The sequence below is a fragment of the Leptosomus discolor genome, chromosome 4 (assembly GCF_034619465.1).
Source record: "Leptosomus discolor isolate bLepDis1 chromosome 4, bLepDis1.hap2, whole genome shotgun sequence".
NCBI classification, from domain to species: Eukaryota; Metazoa; Chordata; class Aves; order Leptosomiformes; family Leptosomidae; genus Leptosomus; species Leptosomus discolor.
The window spans coordinates 27637910-27656485 of record NC_141394.1 but is presented as its reverse complement, the minus strand read 5'-3'; the positions used below and the strand labels follow the sequence as shown (position 1 = coordinate 27656485).

The 18576-nt window shown below is 41.2% G+C and overlaps 1 protein-coding gene across 1 annotated transcript in view; it reads left to right on the top strand.

The window, feature by feature from the left end:
• Nucleotides 1-18216, top strand: part of BANK1 (B cell scaffold protein with ankyrin repeats 1) — a 146924-nt gene extending 128708 nt beyond the window's left edge. The window contains exons 14-18 of the mRNA XM_086464796.1: nucleotides 5104-5172; nucleotides 8227-8408; nucleotides 10058-10121; nucleotides 11588-11716; nucleotides 17975-18216. Of these exons, the coding sequence (XP_086320922.1) occupies nucleotides 5104-5172; nucleotides 8227-8408; nucleotides 10058-10121; nucleotides 11588-11716; nucleotides 17975-18216 (686 nt within the window). The remainder of the gene's footprint in view (nucleotides 1-5103; nucleotides 5173-8226; nucleotides 8409-10057; nucleotides 10122-11587; nucleotides 11717-17974) is intronic.
• The last annotated feature ends 360 nt before the right edge of the window (nucleotides 18217-18576 follow it).

Below are 18576 nucleotides of genomic sequence, written 5' to 3'. Positions count from 1 at the left end.
GAACAAATATTCTTGAGTATATCACTGCAATCCTTCCAACTCCCATAATCCCCTAAGTTTGATTTCTGACAAAAGCAACAGTGGGAGAGTTGTCTTCATTGTGTGAGGTACAGCAGCCGCAGTGACACCCGCCGCCTTCTGAACAGCATCTTAAACTAACCACCGGTACCTGTTCTCACTCAGTCTTTACCCCTCCTGTAAGAAGGGGTTCTGGTATTACTATTATTATCTATTACTATCTTGCCTCAGTGTAGGGCGGTCATCTCTGTGTAGTCTCATGAGGGCCCCCCTGACTAAGGTTGCTGGGATTCTAACAGATTTGAGCTTATGTTTGACAGACTCTGGATCTCACTGCAAACTGGGCAGAGAATTGCTGGTGAGCATATGTCTCCACATTGTCATTACACTGTGATTCTTTTTAAAGTCATTTTACTTTTGATCTGAGAAAACTGGGTTTTTTCAGTCTCAACTGACTAATTATGTGGCTGAGGAAGGTAGAGGCTGACAACAGCCTGTGTGAGTTGCGATGAGTGGATGTGGTGCTGCAGCTGCAAAACTCCGGCAGCGTGCATTGGGCCACTGCAAATAACCGTGCGGTGGGGCAGTTTGACACTTCCGCAAATGCACCTGACATCACCTTGTCTTTATTCTGATGAAATGACTGTTGCGTGTTCTTATAAATGTCTGAGTGTCAGGCAGCACGTTTAGAACAGATCAGAACTTCTGTACCAGTTTATATGTGATTACTGGTTTTCTCACACCAGTGCAGTTAAAAGTGGCCAGTCTTCTTCCCTTTGGCGTCTGGCAGTGCAAGTGCATTCAGACACCCACGCTACCACAACAGGACAGCTTCTGGGACTTGAGCCTTTGTCACCTCGCACAGCACAGCCCAGCATCCCTTCTCCACCATACTTGGACGTAACTACACCAGAGTCATGAGGCACACTAATATGCTTTTGTTCTGTGCTCAGCTGTGTTGCCTCCAAAAAATCACAAGGGTCATGTTGTTTACAGTGTCCCATTTCCTTAGTTGATTTGATGCTACGAATCACTAGAAGTTTTTGTTTTAATCTTAGATAGGTAAAGTATTTTGTATAAAATTTTAGGAGTGGTCCTTAATCATCTCTCACAAAACTTACTGATTAACATTGCATGGATGACCTCTGTCTAGTCCTCATGCGGAGTGATGCTCAGTGTGTTTGCAAACAGAACAGACAAAAAGAAAATGAGATCTAAAAAGATGTGAACAAGCATCTGCAGAGTTCTCATCTCCTGAATAATAAGCACCATTCTACTATATTCCTTCCTTAGTATTCTCTGTGTATTTGTCATCCCTCACTGTGCTACATCTAATTTACAATCTAATCCCTACCAGAAAAAGAACTTGCAAGTTTTATTTGCCTAGGTACTATGCACACACACTTTAAATGTTAAAATGTTTAAATAATGGGAAAAAAATGGTGCAGCAAAGATAAGAGTCTCTCCCTGCAACATATCCCAACTAGCAATTTGCCCCTCCTTCTCCATTCTTCCATTAATCATGAGTTAATTGCGTGACAACTCTAAAATGAATGAAGCAAAAAAAAAACCCTAAGAGCAAGGAGGAAGCTTACAAACTCACTGTAATTTGCAACTGAGCTGAGATGTCTTAATAAGTGAAACCCTAGTGTATTTATTAATTTGCATTATCACTTAGCCGTGTGTTTCTATAAAGATTTTTTTTCCCCTGTATTTTAAATTTGAATGTTTCTTAAATAAAACAGTCATGGCAATAGATAATTTTGTTTGGAATATCAGCTCAGTGAAGCTGATGAATAAATGCATCTTGAATATCCCTAAGCCAAATGAATTCAAATTAGTGATATTTATCGATCTTTTTTTCGCTGTGTCTTTTCTCCTTTGTGTTTGTTCTGCTGAAAGTGTTGAGTAAGTAGGTATTATGTGTGATTAGCTCACATATTCTTCCAGAGGGTAGGTTCATCAGTCTGGCTTAACTTGCATCACTAGTGTATAGTGGGAAACTGCTGTTTGATTTTTAGAGGTAGTGGTGCTAACACAAGAAATGAGGCAACATCCCTCATAGTTTAGATGGGCAAAGTAAAATGTAAATTAGAAACTATATCCTGGTTGATCGTTGCCTCTTGACTGATAGGAGCTGTCCTCTCTCGTCGTGTAACCCTTTCCACATTTGGATTGCCTGTGTTTCTAATTATGTCAGTTCTTACCGGCCTATCACTAAGCAATTTTTGAAATGTCATAGTGCATCTATGATCCCTTAGCATTACGGCTTTGTGTTAGAACCTCAATTAATTCTGAAAATCAAATTCCTGTTCTTTTTGTCAACCTGCAGCTATTATAAAAATTCCATTCTCTCTTTCTAGACCCTTTATACTCATCACAGTTTCTTGCACAGTATGTGGCTATAAAATGCTCTTCTTGGTACAGAATTATACACAAGAGACTTAGATATCAAATGTTTCTAGCCTTTCTATTTGTGGTGATAACCGTGAAAATACTTACGACATTTCAGGCCTCATAACATTATTTACCTGCATGTGCAGACAGCCTGAAACAACATCTGTAGCTAGGCTGATTGAGATAAAAAAGGCAATTCAGAGTTTCTTGGATCCCACTCACTTTCCAAGCCTTCTTTTGGGGATTTTCTCAGAGTTCTTCCTGTTTGTCACAAAATTTGTGTTTTGTCACACTTTAAGTGTTGTCTGGTTTCATGGCCTACTAGAAAATATTGCAGTATTTTCTTACTCTGTGATTTTGCTTTCCTGAAGAAATATTGAGGTTACATTACATTCCTGAAAAACGATCTCACTACCTAAGACATAAAAATGTATTTAGGGCACGCAAAGAACTTCCTCTGTGTCCTGTAGCAACTGAAGAGAGAAGAGGGAATAAAGCAGAAGTACTTATTAGTTCTCTCAGCCTCCTTTAATTCTGAGAAACTGAGAGAGAAGAGGAGATGCATCATAAACAAAAATTTTGTAGAATTGGGTTGGGACATTTAATTTGTAGCTTTTGACCTACAAGCATCTATGGGTACTTTAGCCAGTCACAGTGTGATTACAAATTCAAAAGGACTCTCTTTCTGATCATACAGATGTTATTGAAGGGTGCGCATAAAGTAAAAAAGCATAATAGAAGTACTGCAGTGTTTTAATCAGATTATCTATAGCAGGGAGGCTCTGAAAATATAAAAATATATATCCTTCCTCAGTTGAAGGACTATGGCATTCTGACGCTTTAAAAAATTGCTATATTAATATTGCTTTACTGAAGGAATATTCACTTTAGTCTTCCGTAAGAAATAATGGAATATATCCCTGTGCAAGCTTGCCAGTTTCTTTCATTCCACTACCATCTTCAAGCTGTCCGTAAGTAATTAGAATGTAGAAATGAAAGAGTAAATTGCTGGAGTCTTCTGGAAACCTGTGGCAGTCGTACAGTGGTGTGTGCATGCGGCTTTCCAGGCATTCCAGAAGCAGGGATTTGTTTTCATTGACCTCTCCCACACTGAATACTTGCTGCCAACAAATCATTTCAGCAAGGCGTGGCATGCAAAGTGGTTTTAACATTTTTACTTTGAACTGGAAGAGTAATTCCATTTCTGATTACTCCAACACTGCAAAACTCAGCAGAAATTTCAAAGCCTGTCAATTAAAGTGCTTTCCAATTAGGGATATTGTTGAGTGTATCCCTTCTCCTCCTTACGCAGTAAAATTCAGGCTGCCTGCATTACCTCTGTGTTCTGCTTACTTTAATTTCTTCTTTAAAAAGAGAGTACTGTTTCAAGTATGGAAGAAAACGCTGCAACCATATTTAGCAGGATTCTTTGAGAATTACAGCGAAGAGTATTACAAAAGTTAAAAGTCTCAGTGTTAGGCTGAAGCTAGGGACATACCATCAGCAGATTGTGCTGCCTGTGTACTTCTTTTACTCTCTCCATTTAGCCTGAGAACATTTTAAGGAACATCAGCTGTTTTCATTCATCATCACCTTCCATACAAGCCTGCTCAGGAGTTGGCATAAAGACTACTCTGCAGTGTAGAAAAGATACCCTTAGATTTGCTCCTTCCTCACCTCTGCACGTAGCATGTGCAGAGTTTTGATGTCACAGCGGTCTCGATCATCCATTTTACAAGTTCCGTTGAGAGAAGTGGATGCATCATACAAGGCAGCCTGAGGAGGCAGACACAGAGCCAACTGACGTCCGCTGGGTTTCCCCGGTTGGCAGGAGCCAGAAGTCAGGACTCTGGGGTACCACACAGAGCGTGCCTGCTCTGCTGCTTGAGCAGAGCTCCGTTGTACTGAGCCGTGGTCCCCAAGCAACTATTTGTTCCATTGAACTGGCACGTTTGCTGCATTGCAGTAATGTCAGAAAGATTACTTAAGGGGAAGGAATTATTCTAGATTATCAGTGTGCTTAGCCAAAACCAGAACTGAGACTCAAGAGGGAAAGCCTATATGGCAGTAGCTAAGTCAGAAACCAAGCAATTCCCACCTCCTGGTTTTACATATGCCACCAGCAACAGTTTGACTGCAGCATTTCAGGGCATATCCAGGCTGGCTGTACTCTGCGCACCTCACAGGAATGGGGATGATGGGCTATGCTAATGGAATAAGTGATCATGCTTTGCTGCTCCGAGTGCTTGAATAACGTAGACAAAAATATACACATACTTTTGCTTAGGCAGTGTCATTGTGCTTGCCTAGTACTATTTTTTTTTCTGCCTTAGCTTTCCCCGTAAAATAAGAAACAGGCTACAGTAAGTATCTGTACCATGTGAAGAACTCTGAGATCTAGCTGCCTTTTCTAAACAAGTAATATGTTAATGTGATACGTCTGTTTTATTTTCTTCAAAACTTCTTGTCATGATATCTGTAACATCAGTAATCCTGCCTTTCTGTGCAACAGAACCATTTTTCAAGTAATTAACATTAGACTGACAAGTGGGTTGAGAAGTACTCCTCGGCTAAAACAAGAAATTTATTCCAGCCTGCTTTCATGAGCCTCCTTCCTTCATTCAGAATGTGTGATGGTTTTTATTACTATTCTTCACTAACTTCCTTATATTCTTAATTTTGTTGTAGTGTTTCAGCAAAAGGCCACTCAAGTGCCCAGTGACAACAACAGGACATACTGCAATGCCAGGAAGCCCGGTACAGAATTTAATTTAGCTCTTTAACTGCCTTGATGCTTTTCAGTAGAACTAGTAGAGATATGCTGTGACTCAATTTTGACTGATTTTTCCCACATATGATTTATATCCTTAATGGTATTGCAGCATTAAGAGATCAGATTAAAGAAGGAAAAATAAAAGTTAGTCATGTGGAAAGGATTTGTAGAGTCAGAGTTACTTTATACTTTTCTGTTTCCATTCCCCATTGTGATTAAAACCAAGAAAAGGAAGGGTGGGAGGGCTCAGCTGTGCACTAATTCCAGTCCTGGAAAGGCAGCAGTGTGAGGAGCAACAGTTCTCTCCTGAGTACCCCGAGATCCACATAAAATGAATTGCTTGTGGCACTGCAGTTGTTATTTGAGTTGTAGCACATCAAAATGTTGCTACGATAAACTCCATTAATGGCACCCTAAAATAATTAACTATGTTATGAAGAAAATGAGTGAACACTGAGTGAAGATTTTCCCTTCCTCTTCTGTTAACAAGTAGCAGTTCAGGATTAAAGCATACAGAGCAGCACGTAATCGCCTGTTTATTTCTGTAGCGGGGAACTGCAGTTTCCAGTGCTGCTGACATTGCTTTTCATGAATGCTAAACCACTTAGGAAAAGAATACAGGAGCTTCTAGATCTTACTGGGTTGGAATATTGGTAGCACATCTCTGCAAACCAACCTAGTGGCCTTCTGTGATGGAGTGACTATATCAGTGGGAAGAGCTACGCGTGTCGTCTATCTGGACTTCTGTAAGGCCTTTGACATGGTGCCCCACAAGATCCTTCTCACTAAATTGGAGAGATACAGATTTGATGGGTGGACTGTTCGGTGGGTGAGGAATTGGTTGGATGGTCGCATCCAGAGGGTAGTGGTCAACAGCTTAATGTCCAGATGGAGATTGGTGATAATTGTCGTCCCTCAGGGGTTCGTACTGGGACCAGTGCTGTTTAATATCTTCATCAGTGACATAGATTGTGGGATCGAGTGCACCCTCAGCAAGTTTGCAGATGACACCAGGCTGAGTGGTGCAGGTGACGCACCTGAGGGACAGGATGCCATCCAGAGGGACCTGGATGAGCTTTGAAAGTGGGCCCATGTGAACCTCATGAGGTTCAACAAGGCCAAGTGCAAGGTCCTGCACCTGGGTCGGATCAACCCCCAGTGTCAATACAGGCTGGGGGATGAAGGGATTGAGAGCAGCCCTGTGGAGATGGACTTGGGGGTGCTGGAGGACGAAAAGCTGGACGTGAGCCAGCAATGTGTGCTCACAGCCCAGAAGTCCAACTGTATCCTGGGCTGCATCAAGAGAAGTGTGGCCAGCAGGTTGAGGGAGGGGATTCTGCCCCTCTACTCCGCTCTCATAAGGCCCCACCTGGAGCACTGTGTCTAGCTCTGGAGTCCTCAGCACAGGAAACACATGGACCTCTTGGCGTGGGTCCAGAGGAGGGCCACAAAAATGATCAGAGGGATGGAACACCTCTCTTATGAGGACAGGCTGAGAGAGTTGGGGTTGTTCAGCCTGGAGAAGAGAAGGCTCCAAGGAGACCTCAGTTGTGGCTTTTCACTACTTGAAGGGGGCTTATAAGAAAGATGGGGGCAATCTTTTTAGCAGGGTCTGTTGAGATAGGTCAAGGGGTAATGGTTTTAAGCTAAAAGAGGGTAGATTTAAACTAGATTTAAGGAAGAAATTTTTTGTGGTGGGGGTGCTGAAACACCGGCACAGGCTGCCCAGAGAGGTGACAGATGCCCCATCCCTGGAAACATTCAAGGTCAGGTTGGATGGGGCTCTGAGCAGCATGATCCAGCTAAAGATGTCCCTGCTCACTGCAGGGGGGTTGGACTAGATGGACTTTAAAGGTCCCTTCCAACCCAAAGTATTCTATGATTGATAAAACAGAGTAGTTTTTATGGGTCTGAGGAAATACGCCCCCACAGACATGCCCCTTTTGCTGATAGGAAGAATGCGGTTTCACCTCAGCTGGTCTGATCTTCAAATAATCTTAGCAGGTGCAAGGCATTAGGGTCATTACTCTGTCAAAATAGAAATAATTGGCTGAGATGCAAAAGAGTAGACATTCATGTCTAATAGGTGCTTGTATGATCTAAAGGAGGGAGTGGGAGAAGCTGTGTTTTCACTTCTGTAGTGCATTTCCTTTTGCACAGTCCTTCCTGGCTTAAAATAGAGATACTGGTGCTTAGCACAGCAGCAAAACTTACCCAAAAATCATACTTAAGATTTAAACTTTTATCCTGGCTGCATTCTCTGTGCAGCAAAACAGGTACTTTATGGCACCTTTGCAACAGCGTCATACAGAGAGCTGCCTGTAGGAGAGCCCTGTTTCATGGCTGCTCACGTGTTCTGGATCGGCCATTTCAGTAGCACATGGAGATGCACAGTGCTACACCTCCCCAGACCAAGCTGTGAAACTGGTATCACGCGTCTCCCTGTCATTTCCCTTCAGTGGTGCACCTGTATCATAACCTCCAGGAGGTCTAGGTTTTAATGTTTTCTTGTCACTGCAATGTCTTTAATAATTTGGGGGAAGGAAGTCACGTGACATTTCAAAGTGCTTTCTGGCCACATATCTGCCCCAGCTTTTGAGAAATGTAATGTGTGAAGTTGGAGAAGGAAGGGAGAAAAGGCAGTGTGGGTGTTTTTTCTTAACATGGCAACGATTTCCTTTAAAATGTCAGTACTATAGCTTTAGCGCTAAAAGGAAATTCTTACTGAACTGACAGTAACGGAGAATCTGTGGATCAGGGTAGTAGTAATGAATGAAATGTTTAAGATGCTACTCTGCTGCCAAAGAGTAATAGTAGAATTCTCATTGATTTGTTGCATTTGTCTCATTAAAAAAAGTTCAAAAAAAAAAAGACAAACAGAAAGAAGAAAAGGGGGGAAGTCACCCGAAAGACGGTGTGTTTTTATTAATCTCAGATTATAAAATCACTGCTTACATGCCTTTGTTGAAAAAAGCACTTGCATCATAAAGAGAAAGGAATGAAATGGGTTAATAATATTTTCTATCATTTTGTCGCAGCACACCGAGGCCACACTGACACAGTAACTGACAGCACTGTGAAACACAACATCCCTGCTGAGCAGGAAGAACTCATCGACCTGCAGGAACAAGTGAAAAAGGGGGAAATTTCTGTGGATGAAGCCCTTGACAGATTTAAACAGTGGCAAAATGAAAACCAGAGACTACAGTCCACTCAACAGGTATGAGTCTGAAATTTATGTTTCTTGATGGGAATCTTGATCAGAAGTTCCAAAACCAAACTCTAGTATTTTGGCTCCTACATGCGAGGTCAAAAACAAAAGTCATGATTTATGTGACCATCAGCTTCCAAGGAACTTGCTGCTTATCATTCTGAATCTTCTAGATACCTGTTTCCACTGTTGTTTGGTTACTCGAAGGGCTTCTTGAATTTATTTTGCCTCACTTAAACTGCTGTTGCATTTGGTTAAAATCATGTGTTAAATATGTTCATCTTTCAAGAGTTCTGTGCTAAACCGCTAGGCGATGCTTAGATCTATGCATCTTTTATGAAATCTTCTGCAGCTGAACAAACCGAATGCGCTATTGAACAGCATCAGCTCACAGACGTACATCACGCATACGTTGTTAATATATACTGACTTACATTGGGCTTTATGCCCATCTGAAAGTGCTGAGGCTGCTTACTGAAATTCACAGTCGTTAGCCACGCTCTGCAGCTCCCTGGTAGCCAGTGTGTGGAGTAAACGGAGGTGCACAAACCCAGGATTTACAAAAGCCCCCACACTGAGTCACTGAAAGAACTGCATCAAAGCTGCACACTAAGGAGAGGGACACGGCGAGGAGGTTTGTTAATTCTAACAAGACAGCTGGAGGAAGAGGTTACACCCTCATTTTATATGAGTTCGTGCATTAAAAAAAGGTATTTTCTTGTTCTCCTTTAGGTGCATTTAGTAGAAAGAGGAAAACCAAAACTAGTCTACTGCTCTACAGAGTGGGAGAGCTATCAGATGCTGCCAACGAGGAGAGATTAAATGCTCTTTGTGTTTCCATTTACTGAAGAAATAGCACGAGCTTTGTCCCCACAGAAGAACACTTAACAGCACAAGTGCAAGGGCTTAGACTGGTGTAGGGGCCCCGTTCCCAGGCCGGAGACCAGCAGCCCAGCACTGGCTGTTCAGCAGCAGTGCGAGGGCATGGAGGATGCCCCCTCCCAAATCTGTCTGCAGCCAAGCACACGGATGGGAATTGCTGGTGTTGCTCTATCAGTCGGGGGAGCTACTTGTGGAGGAAGGTGAATCTAATCTGTGCAAAGATAGCAGCACTAAGTCTTTTTTTTCTTGGTTAACTAAAAGATGCCTGTATTTCAAAGAAGATTTACTAGGCCTGACTTCACTGCTTAGGGAAAAAGCTGCTTTCTAGTGGTGGTTTATACCCTGCGTTGCATGTGTGACTTTCCTTTGGGTTTGTGCTGTAGAAAAGTCACTGTTACCCCAGTTTGGACGTGATGAATTTACATCACGCTGTCACTGAAGTTCTCTGGTCTTCACTGAGATTTTTGAGGAAAAAATCACTTGTCCAAAGCAAAAAATAAAGCCCCAAGCCTCTTCAGTCTAACGCCAGAATCAATGTAACTTACTGATAGGTAAAAACTCTACAGGGCTCTTAGGTATAAATGCTAAAATTAGCACCTACTTACAGCATATCATAGATATTTTTCAGTCTTTTAAAATTATTTTCCTGGAGAGAGAAGCTTGGTGTTCAGAATGCTAAAGAATCCAGCTCTTAGAGTTATTCATTATTTCTACAGTAAACTTCTGTGACCTATTTCTGCTGCTGGCTTTATGCTTGGTTTTTTTTTTACTTAAAGGAAACAGTGCCCCACCTTAGAGACACCCTGCTTGGAAACAGACTAGAAAAGGAAAATCTGAACGGTAAGTCACACCTGCTCTGCCTTCCAGAACACTGAAGCCTTGAGCTGTAAGTATACTGCAACGGTCTGATCCAAAGCATAAGCCGATGTTTTGGCTCAGGCATCAAATTTGTAATGAGCATTTTCTGTATCTGACCACATTTAAGTAATTTTAGTGTAATCAGGCCTTCAGCAGGGTCAAAATTTCATCCCTAAGATGAGCTCGCTGAGAGTTAATGGTGTGGAAAATTTTTGTGGCTCTTTGTGGGGCTTTTCTGTAGCCCGCTTCCTACCGCTTCTTCACAATGAGGGTAGGTGATTTCTTTAGAACAATTTACTTGATGATGTCAATATTTTGTATGTAAATCAGCTGTCAGTTTGCACTTGCAAATTCCTGATGAACATTCTTTAGTATTTTAAGTCAATAATAAAAGCTGTACAATTGGTCATTTAAGATGCTTTTTTCCCTTTATGATTGAATGGCACCTGCAGCAGTATAAATCACCTGCATTTCCTGCAAATTGTTTTCTCTTGTTTAAGAGAAGAATGTATGAGATGGTATTGACTTTAGGCCTATGATTTCTGTAAACTTCAGTACGTGTGCATTCTTGGAAGGGAAATTTAGTATTTCTTTTTTCTCATTGGACTTAGTGCCATTTGTATATCACGATTTAAAATTATTACCTAAATGTGTTATTTCCTTACTGCGAGAGAGAAGAATAATCCCCAGCACTGCTTTCATTATTCAGTTAGACAGTGTTGTGTTTATGTGGCCTTGTGAGATACTGTAATCGAGGGAAATTCTTACTGGCCCAGTGGCAGAGTTGCAGTCCAGACTATTTATATTTCATCTTTAATATCCTTCATGGCTGGTAGCACGTCAACAGGCTCAGTCCATGAGTCTTCACAAGGCACTTAGAGCCTGAGGGCCTGGGATCGCTGCATTTGTTCCTACAATCTGTTTTCTATACACAAGGCAAAGCTCACGATGACATGAGGGTGATTCTTGGAAAGTTTTTGTCTGTAGGGTTTTCTTCTAAGGCCACATCGGTCCTGCCTCTGTAGCTGTCCTCTCTCTCCAGAGTTTAGTTATTAAATCAGACCGGCAGAAATGTATTATGAACACCAGAATTGTAAATTTTGTGAAATTATCCAGTAAATCTGATAATGATCACCATATTCCCTTCTGATCCTAACCTCTCTGCCCTCTGTTACGTTATCTTATATCCTGTGATACATATACATCAGCAACTATGCACTGCAGAAATACAATGGGAAGAATCATTATGGAGGGACCTGTCTTGTCCAACAGTGCACTTTATTATCAAAGATTTAAATTCTTGAAAATAAGAACTTCTAAAAGATAGAACTCCCTCTACAGCTGGAGGCGTATTGATGGCAAGAGTAAAGAAGGACCAGTACCTAAGTCCAGACATGAATAAATTGCCTGAAACAAAAATTACAATCATGTTCTTTTCTCTTTCGTAGTTCCTAAGGAAAGCAGGCCGGAGAACATTCATTTTAGAGACTTTTTGTTCCACATGCCATTTCATAAAGCGGTACGTATGAATGTTAGCAGCTCTCAGATTCGTTTAAAGAATTCTAGTTTTTACATTGGTATACAGACTCTCCGTACCTTTTAAAACCTGTGCCTCCCTCTCCAGATTCCATGTTTGAAATCAGGATTTGGGTAGTCTTTTTCATAGATGGTTTTTGAAGACTTGATTGAGGATTTAAAGGGATCACATCGGAAGCCTGTTAGAAAAGGAATTTGATTTTATTTTAATGAGGAAATATCTCCTATAAGTTAGTATGGAACATAATTTTTAGTTTCTTGATAAGTTTGTTCTTGCTTCCACTGTAATGAAAGTTATTAATGAGAGTGGCACTCGGTTCACTCTTCCATTATAACATTTGATGCTATCTCAAAGTTCATGTCTCAGTTTAATATAGGACTGAATAACACCCCCTAAAAAATCAACCACAAAGCAAAAAGTTCTGTCACTCTTGGAGTGAAATATCTACAAAAACCTATTTTAAGAACAACTAAATAAGGACTAAGCATGTAGAATGTTCATTTGCAGAAAGTACAGGCACAGACAATGATTTTTCTCGTTACTGTATAATATACATATGGTCTTGCCCATAGACATTGATAATAGCTTATTTTTTTTCCAAGGAAAGTAACATGTTAGCCAACAGAACAACAACTAAAAACACCTTTAATACAATTTCATGGAAATACACAAGTGATTTGGGGACAAAAGCTCCATTTTGAAATCTGAGTGGCCCAGATTTTTTAAGGTATTTACGGTTTTACTTGGCATCTTTCCTCACGCCACCAAAGTACTGAACTAGAAGTAGCCTATTGCCTATGGAAAACTTTATCCATAAGCAAGTCTCATACGCTATTTGGAAAGTCGCCTCGCCAACTGGTGAAATGCTACAGAGTAGGAGATGAGGAAGAATGGAGAGAACAGAATTGAAACAGCTGAACTGATGAGGTACATCTTGGCATTCAAAGTCCTTGGCCATAGGTCTCCTCTGGGAGATGTTACCCAACTGGGACAGGCAGAGTGTGCCCACAGTGGGGTCGACGTGTGCTGCTCTCACAGTGAGATGCTGTGCTCGCTTGCTAAGGTGGATGCGTGCCGCTGCTGCTGTGGGCTCCCACAGGGCCTGAGCATACAAATACGGTTAGACCACAGCTTTCTCTGTGGTAACCCATTCCTTGCCTATACCCTTAAGTGTAAGACTTGAGAGTCTTGGGTTTGTGCCTGTCCACTTCAGAATGAGTGGCAGCAGCTTAGATGACATTTGTGTGAGGACGGTGAGACAAGCTTCCTTTAAAGTCTTAAAAGACAATGCAGCTTTCACGTGCATTCCGTGCCCATACTTTCTAGCACACAGGAGTTTTAAAAAAAAAAAAAACACCTATATGATGCCTGTCTACATCTTTGGACATTTGGATTACCTACATGAATCTCATTTAGCTGTTTCTGAAATGAGATTTCAAAATGTGCCTTGTATTGTGGTTACATTATGGCACCTTATGTGCCACATCCCACAGATTTAGTCATCCAGCATCTAAGAATACGTGCAAGATTGCAGAAACTACATAAGATGGTTTGAATTGCTTCTAGTTAGTTATCCCCTCATAGCTAATTGCTGTAAAACCTTGAACTTGGTCTTGAGGGATACAGCTAGTATAGTATAAGATTCCCCATCAAAACCGAGAATGACTGGTACCCTCTCTTCTCCATTCGGCGTAGCAGCAAGAACCAAGTAGTAGGTGTCACTGCTTCCTTGCTAGGTAATGAGCAAGATAGAGGCCGCAGAAGACAAAGCGTAACTCAGATGGACTTCAGAAGATCAATACTGCATTAAGCAAGTGTTATGCTTGACTTTTTTTTAATTATCATCATTTCAATACCAGCAACTTACATAATAGTTTTAAACGAAGGTATGTCTTGGGCAACATGTCAGACACTTAGTAGTCCTCCAGTGACAAATACACCCATGGGGCAAATGAGCAATTCAGTCTTTGCATCGGTTCCAGTCTTGGGGCCCTTGTCAAGACTGGCAAGGTAGGTGGCCTGCTGTGGAAAGGTCAAAAGCTTTTTCTACGGGGGACTCCAGTGAAACCGTTTAGGTTTTAGCTGTTAAAAATCAGTAGGTGCTCACACTGACAGTGGCCTTCGTATCCAAGAAGGACAACTTTACTGTCTGTTGCTAGAGACTGTTTAATACTGATCCGCTCTTGTAAGGCACTGTAAACAGCCAGGTCATCCACGGCAGTAAAGGCATCCTCCACAGAATTTCTTCTTCCAGATTTTGATTTCCAGATTTATAGATAGCTATGACAGTAAAGCAGGTCTTGTTTAATTAAGTGTGCTCAACCAGCTGCCAAAGACCAAATCTCTTCCTCAGCTTTATCCAAAAAACCACTCAAAAGAGCACTATGCACCCTTCACAAACTGGCAGGTTATTGATTACGTTCACTATCCTAAATGTCTGGCTTCATTCCTCAACCCTCATCAGCACCTTCTTTTTAGTCCAAGTTGCTAGCAGATTGCTTATTCATCAGTTGATGCCACTCCAGCCTGCAGGTAGTGTCTAAGTAGAGTTCCCTGAAAATTAAAAAAACAGCACTTAATTTGGAGTGCATTAACCAATTCCCATTGTCTCTGATAAGTCAATATGAAGATGAACAAAGACAGTCCCTAAGCTTGACATGTGGATCCATGGGAACTCAGACTTCTTTACTTACCCCAGTTAGCAAAGTTGAAATAACAGGATCCTGAAGCACATACGAGATATTGTATGTGTGGAAAGTGAGGAAGGCATAGAAAAGATTTGTTTTCTTCATGACTTCGCCAGTATGCATTTCAGTCAGAACAATCTAGTCTTGAAAATACTTATTTGTTGGTAGTTTACGATAGCGTCCGTTGGACTGGTGAAGCTACATCTTTACCTGGGCTTATCTCCGGTTTCTTCAGTATTTTTTAGCTTCACATGATGCTCAAATTTAAAAATCAAGAAAATAACAAAAATCAGTTTCTTGCCCATTTGCCACCCAACCAGGTTTTCATGAGGCAAGCCCACAGTCAAGCTGTTGATTCAGGAGTTCACCCAGACAGCTGAATATCCACATACCCCTCAGCCCCTCCTAACTGCCACCAATTAAGACCAGCCACGCTCTTAGAAGTAAGATTTGTACAAAATCCACCTCATGTCATTCTCCCACACAACACCTGCCTATTTTTGTGGATGTCTCTTGCTCCTCTGCTCCCAGGGACATTGTTACATTCACATTAGAAGCAGAACAGCAAGTGACTCATCCTCAGTAGGTATTTTGTGAATTATTCAGCTTTGAAAGACATTCTGCACGGGCCTAATGTATCATTGATACACATGGCTATTTATTAATTGCATCTTTTCTTTTTAGTCTCCAGCTAGGAACCCAACAGACAAGGAACAGATGCCTAATTAACAGAGGTAAGAGCGTGTATATAGCCATAGACATTTGCCATGGAAACTAACGCTTGTGGAAGTACTTTCCATCCGAGTGCGTTTGTGTAACAGTAGGATGGAAATGCATCTCAGAGGTCTGATTTCACAAGATAAATCATAGCCATCGTACATCCTGGTTTATACTAGAACTTATTTTTTGTCAGGCGTCAACCTGTTTGTGCTACTGCAGGGCAGTTTTGCAAGCAGTTAGGCACTGACCTGACTTGTGGATGCAGTTGAAGAGCGTTCCCATTAATTACTGCAACTAAAAGCGGTGTTAAGAGTGTAGTCCTACCTACTGATCACACCTGCAGTGCCAAACATACTGAATATTGAAATAAAGTTGAAAGGTATAGATGCAAGGATGTGTCCAGAAATGCTGATTAACCAAGAGACCAATAGTCATTTAAGTGCTGGAAATCTTACAGGTGTTGGTACAGTCTCTGTAAACAGCAGAATTTTCTGATGTTTGTGTTAGTGATTGTGAGTTTCTTGGGTTTAGGGATCTAATGAGATCTTTAATAGTTGGGGGGTTTAATTACTATTTGCTACCTGTGCAGTTCCATGTACATCAGCAATGTACATGGACAAACATGTAGCAGTTTTAAAACTATGTCTACCTTTCAGTGAAACTTGATCATTAGGCTTGCTGCTAGGAGCTAAAAGTAAATAAATCTGGTTTACAGCATTCATTGGGTTTTCAGGGGGGCTGGTGGTTTTGTTTGTGGGTTTTGCAATCAGTTCAGTTTTCAACATCTGTGCTGAGAATAAACTTACCAGGAACTGAACTTAGATCACCGTCTGAGGTTGTAGACTTCATTAATTACCTTGCATTCATTCTGAGAATAGGTACAGTGAAATAATCAGCTGGGAAATCTCTTATTTTGCCAATTCCTCTGAAAATGGAGGAGTCATGCAACCTTTCTTATGCATGGAAGGATGATTGCCATTAAAAGTTTAAGGCCAAGAACAAGGATTGTTCATTCTGTCAGTGTACGTGCAAATCTTTTCCTTGGGATCATTAACAAACTTCCGATCCCTTGGTTTTCTTAGGCACTGGATTTCTTCAGTTTGTTGATCTCTGCAAGAACAGACTGTGTTGAACAGCTCCAGAAGGCAGTTAGATTTTAGTCTTCAGTTTCCTTTTCTTCAGATGAGTTTAGGACCTGAAAGTTTCAAAATGAAAGCTTACAGTTTTAGAGATCAGTAGTATTTGGGATTTTGCATTATTAGAGTTATAAAAGGGATTAAATAATATTTGTTCACAGTAACAAAATGATACAATTTATACCTGAAGACAAATGTAATTTTAAAGGCTTTGTTAGCTGAGTTACTTCGATTCAATTTGCCTCTCCAGCTTTTCCAAGTAAGGGGGATGACGTGTTACACTGCTGTCACATTAGTTTTGTGGCACTGAAAACAGATAATCTTCAGTGAGGTCTTTCTGCCACCCTTCTGTCATGTAAAGGAGAGGGGAGTGGCTCCTTATGAGAACTGTGTTTCCATCTCATTTCTGGACCCAACTGCCCTTCTGCTTACTGGAGCAAGGTACCTCCTCTGCTGCTGCTTATCCTCGACATCACGTGCTCAGCCCCTTTCCCCTCCCTCCCCCAAAGTTCTCGTAAGAGAATTAGACTTATGGCGTGACCTGAAAATGAAAAATTAATTATCACTCCTTCATCAGGAGGCAGCTCAACTCCTACATGGGCTTTCCTTACAGAGCTGTTTCCTTGAGTGGAGCTGAAGTCACCTACACTGGATGGGTAAAAAAAGCTTTGACTGTTAAAAGCTCTGAAGCTGGAGAAAACTATTATGAAAACCTGGAAGTAGCGGAGGTGCTTGTAACTGGCAGATTGCTGAAGTGAATCGTTCAAGGGGGGGAGAGGGAATTACCCCTGGGATCAGAATAGGTGATCTCTGTCACTTTTAGAAGGTTATGTGGGAGAGAGAACATGAATTAGATGTGGGAGAACTGGCAAAATACAATTTATCCAGCACGTTCAATCAATTCTGTTTGTGAATTATCCACACCAAACTCTGAGGTTCTCCTCTTCTGCCAAGTATGGCCTCTCTATAGCTTTCTTGCTGTTTTCTGTCTTCAGATTGGTCCAGAGGCCTTATAATACCATAGCACTAAATATACTAGTATTTGAAAAGCAAAGAGTTTATGTAGAGGCGCATGTGCTGCAGCTGTAAAGTAGCAGAATGGCCCCGGCAAGATTAAAAAGAACATGGTAGTTTGGGGGTTGTTTTTTTTCTTCTCTTTTTTACACCACTTTTGAGGAGATGATATTAACAGAAAACTAACAGAGTTGGAAAGGTAATGTTCATTTAACTGCACACAGTGGAAAACATCCATTTAAAATAAAATTCTAAAATCCTCTGAGAAACTGCATGTCTGAAATTTATGCTTTCCATGAAAATCCAAAGCAAAGAAGTTTTGTTTTGTTTTCCTCTCAAGACTCCAGTATTGTTTCTAAAAGCGATGCAATACCCTCAGTGGTGGACACAGCAATACTGCATGTACCACTTAGGAGGACTGGGGGAAAAAAAAAAGTGTGTCTGAAGACAGACCACTGGTTTTTATGACTAATTGCAGGGGGATTCTTTGAATGGTTGATTATTACCGAAAAAAATTGCAGATAAAACATTCAAAACCTACATTTTTATTGCTAACATTCTGACCCTCCAAAGAGCTAAGAACTTTGTACTGGATTTGGAGGCTCGACTGTGTTGCTCGTGCCTGCCCGTAGATCATCACACTCGCCTTATGCAAGGGGGGAGGAGAATAAGGGAGCTGAGACCCCGCTGGTGGATCTGAAGGTGCTGACTGTGGTTTTGATTCTCCCGTACTCGTTTCAGCAAATACGGTGTTTGATCTTGTTCTAACCGAGCAGCCTCGTGAAGATCAGGCCTTCTCCGTTACTTCTTCCAGCGTGACCCCGCGGCCAGCTGTGCATCGCTTTCCTCTGCCCGGCGTCCCACGCGCTGCCAAGCTGCGCCCCGGCAGCCCCTCTGTGCCAGGGCAGTGTGATCATCGCTGCGCTGTCAGTGTCTTGGAATCTCTCGCCTGGGCCAGCTCTGGAAGAAGTCCAGTATCATAAGGCAAATTAATAAGGTATCTTGTAAAGTCAGCACTGAATTTTACATTTTTTGCTTTGCCAATTTTTTTTCAAGATAACAGCTGAGGATTTACATGAAGATACATTGCGTGCTTTGGTTAATTACTTTCAAACTCATTTCAATTTTTCCATAATGCTTGATAGTTGCTTAAAAGTAGACTTTGTGCACAAGAGGAGGATCATGAAAAGTTATGAAGATTATGAAATTATAAGACATAAATTTTATCTTTTACTTTTTAAGACATTTTTCTATAAAATTTGTATATAAATTCATCTTTCCTAGGAATAATTGTACTCCATCACTAGTTTAAGTAATTCTGCTCAAAGTAAAGCTACTTTCTA